General features: G+C 57.3%; 1 protein-coding gene across 1 annotated transcript in view; it reads left to right on the forward strand.

Moving 5' to 3' along the window:
• Window positions 1-9670, forward strand: part of FAM189A1 (family with sequence similarity 189 member A1) — a 442533-nt gene extending 432863 nt beyond the window's left edge. Inside the window, exons 8-11 of the mRNA XM_025390663.1 lie at window positions 2787-2862; window positions 5124-5348; window positions 6830-6904; window positions 8277-9670. Coding sequence (XP_025246448.1) covers window positions 2787-2862; window positions 5124-5348; window positions 6830-6904; window positions 8277-8593 — 693 coding nt within the window. The 3' untranslated portion in view covers window positions 8594-9670. The remainder of the gene's footprint in view (window positions 1-2786; window positions 2863-5123; window positions 5349-6829; window positions 6905-8276) is intronic.
• The last annotated feature ends 356 nt before the right edge of the window (window positions 9671-10026 follow it).

Below are 10026 nucleotides of genomic sequence, written 5' to 3' on the forward strand. Positions count from 1 at the left end.
GGGGGGTGGGGTGTGTGAAGGGGGAGGTGATGTGGGGGCTGGAGTGTGTGAAGGAGGCAGAGGTCGTGCAGATGAAGGTCAGAGCACCAGCTGAGGTCTATGGCGGGATGGCCTGGAGCCTGGATGTGGGAGCTTCAGCACCCCAGGGCTGAAATCATTTGGGCAGATATTTTATGACCTTGGATGTCAAACTGGAGAAGTGCCTTTGAGGAGCCTGGCGTCTTGGGTGTGACCCAGTGGTGCTTTAGGAGTTTAATTCGGTGGCAGCGTGCCGGGTGGAAGGAAACCTGAGCACGAGACAAGGAGTCATGAGAAGGGAGAGGGACCAGCAGAGTCTGGGACCAGCACCAGGTCCTAAAACTTATGATCTACATAAAATCTGTTAGCAAAGTGTCTTCAAAGTTTGCCTTGAGCCACCAGCCTAAAATTTTAACTCATATTTTCCATGATTGCTGGAATCGCCACAAAAGAACAGCTCTTCATAAATCTGGTTCTAAATGGTTGGCCTCACCCAGGAGTGAGACACAAACCACAGGATGGGGCAGAATTTCCATGCAAGTATCTCAGCCACCACGCTTCGTAACATTTGAATTATTTGTGGAAATGCCAATTGATTTTTCAATTACGATGACTGTTCAGAATAGCACATCTGCAGACCAGAAAGATCCAGGTGAAGTGATTCCCGCAGCATCTCCTGTCAACAGCCCTCTCCCCGCTGTCCTACAAGGAGCTGTGTTTATGAGCTTCCTCGCTGAAATCAAATTTCAACTTAAATTCTATGCCACAAATATATTTCTTCCCCACCCTTTTCTACTGCTGTTACAGTTCATCGAAAATGCTGTATGAAAGGAACCTTCCCCGTGGTGTAAGCTATTTTCCCCATGGCTTAGCGTGGCAAGGTGGCTTCTGACATCAGGGAAGGGCCACATTTAAATTAAACTCTTGACACTCTGCTTGCGAGAGGTGATAGATGCGCTCCCAGGAGCTGTCTCCTCTGGAAACCAAATTTGACCAGGAGCCAGAGGGAAGTGGGTGACGCTTCTGCACAACATGAAGGGAATCCAGTTTCCTCCTGACCTTGTCCCACAGTAGATTTTCTTTCTTTTGTTTTATTTACATTTCTTTATTACCAGAAGATTTTCTTTTAGACAGCGGAGTTCTAAGTTACCACCCATCTATGATCCAAAAGAAAAGCAAGTCCGAGAGAGGGTTAGATATGGGAGGAGAGACACAGGATGAAACAAACCGTTAGGGCATTGTTCGCTTCTTGTGATTCGTGGAAAGTTCTGGACAGAGCTTTCCAAAACTGGTTATTGGCACATAATGACTTCAGTGAAAAGGCAGGTGGGTGCTGACAGTGGGGTGAACTCCCCCTCACCGGTTCCCTGCCAGCAGAATGAGAGGGCTAAGGAAGAAAAATAGCATGGACCGCATTACGCGAAAGCATCTTAGTGAAATCAAAGGACTCACTTGGGCAGCTCTCCATCTTCTCTTTGTCTCGGAACCCCCTCTCAAGCCCCACGCCGTGGGGGCAGCTCACACCCTTTGTGTGGGTGGGAAGGCTGCAGCCCCAACCCCCGCCCTGGGTGTCAGCCGGGTTGAAGAGGAGAGATGAAGGAGACCAGCTATCTGATTGAAGTGGCGGGAGATGAGGGAGGCAGAGATATAATTACCTGAGCTGGAATCGGACCAAGCCGCAGGAGCCCCCTCACCTTCCCAGTCTCCTCTGGAGCTCAGTATTTGCAAGTGTATCCCCAAAGCAATTCTGAAATAACACAAGGATTCACAAATTGTTTTCTGAGGTAGCATGGGGTGCATGGGGGTGCCCATGTGACGTGTGTATAGTGTGTATCGCATCCAAACATCGCATCCAGGAGGCCCTAATGCCCTCCGAGGTGGAAATCATGGCCCACACAGAATGGGCAGAACAAAGATGGGGCAGAGAGCAGAGGGGGTGTAGCCTTCCCCTTCTTCCGAGGCCTCTCCAGGCAGAATCAGAGTCTATCCAAAAGCAGGGCATGGTAGCTCATGCCTATAATCCCAGCTACTCAGAAGGCTGAGGCCAGAGGATCGCTTAAGCCCAGGAGTTCGAGGCTGCAGTGAGCTATGATTGTACCACTGCACTCCAGCCTGGGCCATGGAGTGAGCCCCTGTGTCTAAAATATATCAATAAAGAAAAAGAAATTGAAAGCCACAGAAGCTCAATGACCGTGCAACTCATAGGCTCAGGTGGCTCTGTGGCCCTGTCGGGCGCTCTGATCGCAAACGATCAGAAAAAGAGGCTTTCAGCCAGGTGCAGTGGCTCACGTTTCGCAATGCTAGCACTTTGGGAGGCCGAAGCAGGCAGATCACCTGAGGTCAGGAGTTTGATACCAGCCTGGCCAAGATGGTAAAACTCCATCTCTACTAAAAATACAAAAACTAGCCAGGCACAGTGGTGGGCACCTGTAATCCCAGCTACTCAGGAGGCTGAAGCAGGAGAATCACTTGAACCCGGGTGGTGGAGGTTGCAGTGAACCGAGATCGTGCCATTGCACTCTAGCCTGGGCCACAGAGCAAGACTCCGCCTCAAAGAAAAGAAAAAAGAAAACTAGGCTTTGGCTTTGGCAAGGGCGACTTGAACCCTCACACCCCACCTCCTAAATGTAGAGGAGAGGAGTGGAGCTGTGGGTGAACGTCTCTTGCGCTTCCCACCAGGAGACAAGTTGAAGCGCCTGCACTACTGGAGGCTGCTGTGCGGCGTTCCCACGGACCACCCGCCTTGACGCTTCCGTTTCTTACTGTAGGTTACAAGTATAGATCAACAGGTGGCCGAGTCCAGCTCCGGGGACCCAAACACCAGCGCTGGCTTCAGCACTCCAGGTAATCTTACGTCTTTCAGCTCCTGAACTGGGATGTTCCTGTTTTCAAGGATGTTTCTTTGTGTCCTCACCCTATTCTCCTCTTCTTCCTCCTCCTCCCTCCATTTCTTACTCTTTAAGGGGCTGGAGTTTGCAGCAGCCTTTCCCATTAAATATCCTGTATGTTCCCCACATTTCTTCCCGTGCCTCCATCCACTACAGTCAGCATACCTGGAAGAGCTCCTCACTCTCCGGGAAGAGCTTGTCCCCCTTTGCCCCACTTCCTCACTTGACGGGTATGGATTTGAAGAAGAGCACGATTCCATCTAGGGTCCCCCTTCCAGAGCCAAAGTTGTACCTACCGGGCGAATGTCCACACGGCACCTCCCTCTGAAGAAGGTGGCTGGACTGGGCGGCTGGCAGGAGGGCGCAGGCTGGAAGTCATGTCCTTGAGGGCGTTGAAGGACACGTGTGCAACAGTCAAATCCCCAAACACAGGGGGTGGGAGTCACGTGCAGAGCCGGGGCCAGGGAGGTGGTCTAAGGCTCCGGGAAAGCAGAAGGGCCCTTTACAGCAGAGGGAGCGAGGGCACGGAGGCCAGGCCAGCTGGAGAGCCACCGTCTTGAGGCCCCTGCGAGGGGTCATGTGGGCTGGCTGATTTGGAGAACAACGTTAGGTAACTCCTGCGATCCCACAGAGGGCCAGGATGATCGTCCCAGGGCGCTCTGTCCTCTGCTGAACACTCACTCGACATCTAAGAGAAACAGGAAGGGGCTGCCTGTCTGGGAGGCCACCTGGGGTTGTAGAGCACAGCGTCTTTGCAGTTGTGGGATTTGGAAGCAAGCTTGTCCTTCCTTTGGTCACTGCAAGCCATCAGAGGCTGTTCGAGAAGGCGTTCAGTGACATTCCCGGGCAACCCCGGGTACAGTGTATCTCAGTCACTGTCACAGGGCGGCCGTACCTGTAGCATTCCGGGGTTTGGGCTGAGGGGGGCCTGTGCTACCAGAGGGAGCCCTTTCCTGTTTCCCATCTCAGGGCAGGTGGAAATAGACAGGGTGCTCCTCGGCCAGAATTCAGCAGGGCTGCATCTTCCTCCCTCCCGCGACCTGGGCGGTGAACCCTACAGCTGACCCAGACTCCAGCACCCAGGCTCCTGCTGGGGTACAGGGGTCAGGACTCTCCTGAGTAGAGGACCATCTTGGTGGCTGTGTGACCCTCAGCCCTTCCCTGTCTAAGCCCATTTCTGCAGCTGTGGGGTGGGGGTAACAGACGGGCAGTGAGGATGAATAGTGGAAGGTGGCATGAAAAGCCTGTCACCCACGGGCAAGCTATCAGACGCAGGGATAAACAAAGTGATGCCAGGAGCAGACCCGAAGCCCCCACGCCTGGAGGAGTTCAGGCTTCTGTGATCTCTGAAGTGTCCCTCATGCAGGCAACTCCACTCCAGCGCCGGGAGGGGCCTCTGAGGGCACCTGATGATTGGAGGGGAGAGTACAGGAGCAGTTAATCACGCTGTCACGTGCATGCACACCCCGTGGAGGTGGCATTAAAACAGACTCCGATCCAGCCCCCGTGGAGTGGGTACGGGCCGGAGCCCAGCCCTGACTAGCATCCCGGTCCAGAGCAGCAGTCCTTACAGTTTGGAGGGCATCAGAATTCCCTGGGGGGCTCATTCCAACCCCGGTGGCTGGGCCCAGTGCCAGGGTCTCTGCTTCCATGGGTCTGGGGTCCAGCTGAGCGTCTGCATTCCCGGCTTGCTCCCAGGGCAAGGCTACTGCTGCTGCTGGCCTGGCATCCACACTCTGAGAGCCAAGGCCAGTGTCCTGTGGGCGGAGTTTGCCCCACCTGCCTGCACCACCCTGTCTGGCTGCACTGCAGGCCCGGGGCTGCACCCCTGCATGGGTGGGCCAGATCTCAGGCCCACCGGGACCCGTCGGGGATGGCTTGATGTCCCTCGGAGCTGCTGTGTACCCCTGCACCCGCCCTGTTCACCCAGACCAAAGCGTCTGGCGACCAAAGCGTCTGATTTCTGACTTGTAGTCTCTTGTGTAGTGTGAAGGGTCTAAGTCCCCGACCCGTGCCGTTCCTGGAATGCTTTCCGGGAGCTCATCCGGTGCCCCCAACTTTCAACAGTACAGAGCAGCATTTGTCCATCCTACTCAGTGTTTCCACACCCCCAGGGCTTCAGAGTTCATCCAGGTCTGCAGTTTGAGGGGCAGGCCTTGTCCCACGCCAGCGTCCCCTGCAGTCATCTGCCCTAATGCCATGTCCCTTCTCTTGCAGTACCAGCCGACAGCACGAGCCTCTTGGTGTCTGAGGGCACCGCTACGCCAGGTTCCAGCCCATCCCCCGATGGCCCTGTGGGCGCCTCAGCACCCTCCGAATCTGCCCTTCACCCTGGCTGCGTGTCTGCAGAGGATCCTGGCATGGGCTCACAGGTGCAGCCAGGTCCCGGGCGTGTATCCCGCTCTACCAGTGACCCCACCTCGTGCACATCTGGCACGGCAGGTAGGGTGGCCAGGCTCCCCCACGTCCCCAGAGTGTGGACGGCTTTCCCTGGACGCTGCAGGTCTCAGTGATCCCTGAGAGTGGAGGCCCGGCCCTGCGAATCCTGTCTGGGGCCACACTGGGAATGTGGTCTTGACCCCTGAGCCAGGGCCCCTCTGCACCCCACCGGGCTGTCACTCTGGCAGGGGAGGAAGGATTCAGGGGGCCAGGGGGCCAGGCCAGGACATTAGCTGAGTGCTGCACATGTGCTCCAGGGCCCAGGAAAGGCCTAGAGCCTTGCACAGGACAGATGACCCCCGACGTTAGCTCTGGGTATGGGGGTGTCATCGGCTGGAGCCACCCCAGGCAGACACAGGTGCTTTTTCAGGAGCACTTCCCAGGCACCTTGGCAGCACTCTCCACATAGCCCAGGGCTTTCGAAAATCGCCCCAGGCGACTGTGTCCACGGGCAGTGCCCTGGAGTCCAGGACCTGGCACCAGGTCCCTGCAGCCAGCAGCCCAGGAATTTGCATTTCACACTAACTCCCCCAGAGTCTTGGGCACCCCCCGGGCTGGAGAATTCACACCCAGCCCTCATTGCCATCTTTTGAGAGGAGGCACAGTTTCTGCCAATAAGGACTGGTGGACCTTTGACCTCCACGCCACTGCGGTAGGGAAGTGCAGGAACCCCGAAGAGGGCGCGGCGGGTCCTGGCTCAGTCTCCCCTCGATGGTCTTGCCCAGCTGACCCCTACTGGAGCCTGGCTGTGCCAGGACGAACCGAGTCCCTGAAAGGAACCGGGACCCGCAGTAGCCAGTTGCCTGGAGGTGCCCTCCTGGTGGAAATACCAGGTTTGGCCCATGTGGACTCCCTGGCTGCAGTCATCTCTGCATTCTCCTTCCTGCATCCCATTGCCGGCTCACAGGGAGACAGTCCCGTCGAACCTTCTGAAACACCCTCCTCTGCTGGTTTATTCAGAGCTCCAGAGCCTCTCTCCACCACGCTCACATTCACTCCCTGAGGTTTGAAGGAGGATGCCCTGTACTTGGAGGGGCTCATGGGTCCAGTCTGTGGCCCCTGATGGCTCTGTTTGGCCTGTCCCCCTCAGTGAAATTCACACCTCGGCACCCACACACCTGCCTGACACCGCTGTCCCCTCTTGGCTAGGCTGATCTGCACGCCACAGGCAGTGCCTTCCAGGGTGCCTGGAGCCCTTCGGGTGCAGGTGGGTGTTCCCTTGAAGGGTGCTGGGCTTTCTTTGAGCCACCGGCCCATTGCACTGTGTCGGGGTGGGACCCGGGACACCGCTTGACGCACAGCAGGCCTGGCCAGCTGCAGGGCAGTTCCTGTCTGATCCACCGCTGGGTGGGCGTCAGCCCAGCAGGTTTCTCCTGCTTGCTCACCATATAAAATACATGTCTTAGTCACGGCGAGTTATGATCGCTTTCTCAGGAATTCCTTTTTCCCTTTCATGTGTTCACTGAATTCTCCTTCTGGGTAAGGCGATGCCTCTTCACACAAGCCGTCGTGTAGCCAGGACCTGGACGCGGGGCTGTCTGAGGCTGTGCCCCGGAGCGGTGAGATGCCTCTTTTCTATTTATTTATTTTTCTTTTTTTGAGACGGAGTCTTGCTCTGTCGCCCAGGCTGGAGTGCAGTGGCGCGATCTCGGCTCACTGCAAGCTCCGCCTCCCGGGTTCCCGCCATTCTCCTGCCTCAGCCTCCCGAGTAGCTGGGACTACAGGCGCCGCCACTTCGCCCGGCTAGTTTTTTTCTATTTTTTAATAGAGACGGGGTTTCACCGTGTTAGCCCGGATGGTCTCGATCTCCTGACCTCGTGATCCGCCCGTCTCGGCCTCCCAAAGTGCTGGGATTACAGGCTTGAGCCACCGCGCCCGGCCGATGCCTCTTTTCTAAAGCGCTTTGACTGCAGCTGCTGGGAGGTGGGGCCGGTGTTGGTGTGTCCTTGGCTACATTGTTTCCAATTGTAGCTCCTCACCCCATCCCCCGGAACGGGGGCTGCCCACTCTGGCTTTGAGGGCCTTTCTCTTCCTTTCTCTCTCCGTGCACTTATTTCAAGGGCTAGCACTAATTTAACACCCATGTGGCTGCTCAGCCCACTTTATGAGATTTCATCCGGGCGATGGGCCCACCTGGGAGTTTCTGCATTTCTCGTGTTTAATTGCTAGGCTTGCCAGTCGCCACCAAACAAGACCCCAGAACAGACCACCGAGAATGTGCCAACTTTGTGTGGCGTGAAGCTCAGGCTGGGCAAGCCGGGCCTTTGCTGGACCTTGTTGGCGTCCCTCGCCACTGACTGCCAGAGCTGGCCTTCTCACAGGGACCCTCAGCCCAGTGTCCAGCCTGTGGGTCATGCAGAGAGGCTGTCAGCCCTGTGGGGAGCTGGAGCCAGGTCCCCAGCCTCTGGCCTGGCAGGCAGTGGAGCAGGGCACTGGGCGGTGGCTGCCTGCACCTGGCATGATGGGGGGGGTCTCATGTTCCCTCTGCCCCCCCAACTCTGGTCTTAAGGCAGACCGTGTCTCTAGATGCCACGGTTCAGCCCCAGCAAGAGATCAGACCCAGGGGGGCAAAGGTCGTGGAGCCGAGAAGACTGGGAGGGACCAGCCGCTGTGTCCTTGGGATTCTAGCAGAGGGCGGAAGACAGGTTCCTGCCTGCTGCGGTGTCCCTCCCCCCCAGGCCTTCGTTCCTGGAGGCTGCAGCCCCCGGAGGCTGACACTAGCTCAGCTTGGGGTTGAGAAGGGGAGGAGAGATGCGATGCGGGTGGCCGGGTGTGCCCAGAGCGCCAGCCCCAGGAACACGGAAACCCCAGCAGGAGTCTCCTCCCGAGGGCAGACTGCCCTTTGCTTTTGAGTTAACTTCTTCAACGGCTGCCTTTCTTTTACTTTGCTTTCAGTGAGTTTCACGTTGCATGTTTTCCCTTGATTTGTAGCTTCCATGTCTTGCTCTGCCACGGCTGCCTGTCGGGCCCAGCTTTCACCAGCGGGGGACCCAGATACCTGGAAAATTGACGGACGGCCAACACCGGAGCCTTTCCTGGCAGCCTCCAAACAGCGGCCGCGCTCTTCAGTGGACAGCAAGGCCTATGCGGACGCCAGGGTTTTGGTGGCTAAGTTTTTGGAACACTCACACTGTGCCCTCCCCACCGAGGCACCGCACATGGTGGGTGCCGTGCGCTTGGCCGTCGCCAACGAGGAGCGCCCCGAGGAGGAGGCCATCTTCGGCACTGGCGTTCTGGACCAGGTATGAAGGAGCCACGAGTCTGACCGTGGACACCAACGGGCCTGGCGCCACCCATGGTCTTGCCAGAAGCCGTCATGCCTGACAGAGGCCTTCAGGCCCAGCTGGGCTGAGGACAAATGTGGGGGACACCCAGGATGATCTGGGGGCGGCGTGGGCAGGGAACTGTCACTCCCTCTCTCGAGGGGAGCCTAGCAGTCATCTCCCCGTGGACTGCGTTTCCTGCCTAGCCCAGTAACTGGGAAAGATGACTCTCGTGTCCGCAGTGAACTCTGGTTTTATCTGGCGTGCAGCGCCTTGAACTGAGCAGCGTTGCACAAATGTGAATACAGCAACAGGCGACACTTAGGTCACCTAAAGACTCGAAGTATCTCCAAAATCAGGGCCATCCAAAGCAGGAGTTCCCCATCCCTCATTTAACTTAGTGTTCAGGGGACAGAGGGTGACATCGAGTCATGAGACATTTTCTCATGTGGCTCAATGGCTCTATCATTAAACGTTCATCACGCTCTGGCCTATTTCCTATGAAAGGAAATAGGTAGCGTTAGCACAGATGGCAGCCTGCGCCCAACTTTCTGTCCACAGGGCTACTGTGCAAACAAATGTACAGTGAGGGCCTCTGCCGTAGCCTGGCCACCCCAGGGGACAGGCCGGTGTTGCAGAGGGTTGGAGGAACCCACCGTCTTCTGGGCCTCGAGCTCGGCCTCCCTCCGTGGGGTGCCTCCCCCACCTCCTCTCAGGCCCCCTTTCTCCAGGCTCCCGTCCTGTCCCTGGCGCAGACCTGATTCAGTTGTTTGATCCATAACAATAAGCGCCGATTCCCAGCTCCTCTGGGGGTCTCCCTGTGTCTGAGCTCACCTGATTGAGCTCAGTGGGTCCAGTTCTGAGGGAGAGAGGCCGGTTTCTCTGGGATGTGGCCCCTTCCGATAAAGCAGATCCCTGTGACCCAGAGCTGACCTTCCCCCGGGCAAGCGGCAGCAGACAGACAGACACGCCCGCGCAGGAGGATCATAAACCACCTACAAACCCACGCGAAACGGAAGAGACACCCGCCATGCTGCTTGTGCAGAAGCAGGCATGCCCAGCTTGGGGGCAGCTTGGGGACCTTGGACTTTCTTGGCCCCTATCCCCTTGTTTTCTGGTGGCATCAGTGGCAGCTGCTCCCAGCGATGGCCCTGGAACAGCGCCATCCACGAGAACTTTCTGCAGTGATGGAAATGCCTGTTCAGGGCCACTAGCAGCAACAGCCTCTGAGCTGCGTTGGGTGGGCCCTGCAGTGAACAAAGCAGCCTAGAGCCTGAGTTCTTCCCAGAGAGCCCGTGAGCCTGATAGCCCGTGAGCCTGATAGCCCATGAGCCAGAGAGCCCGTGAGCCTGAGAGCCCGTGAGCCAGAGAGCCCGTGAGCCTGAGAGCCCGTGAGCCAGAGAGCCCGTGAGCCTGGC

The sequence above is a fragment of the Theropithecus gelada genome, chromosome 7a, assembly GCF_003255815.1.
Source record: "Theropithecus gelada isolate Dixy chromosome 7a, Tgel_1.0, whole genome shotgun sequence".
NCBI classification, from domain to species: Eukaryota; Metazoa; Chordata; class Mammalia; order Primates; family Cercopithecidae; genus Theropithecus; species Theropithecus gelada.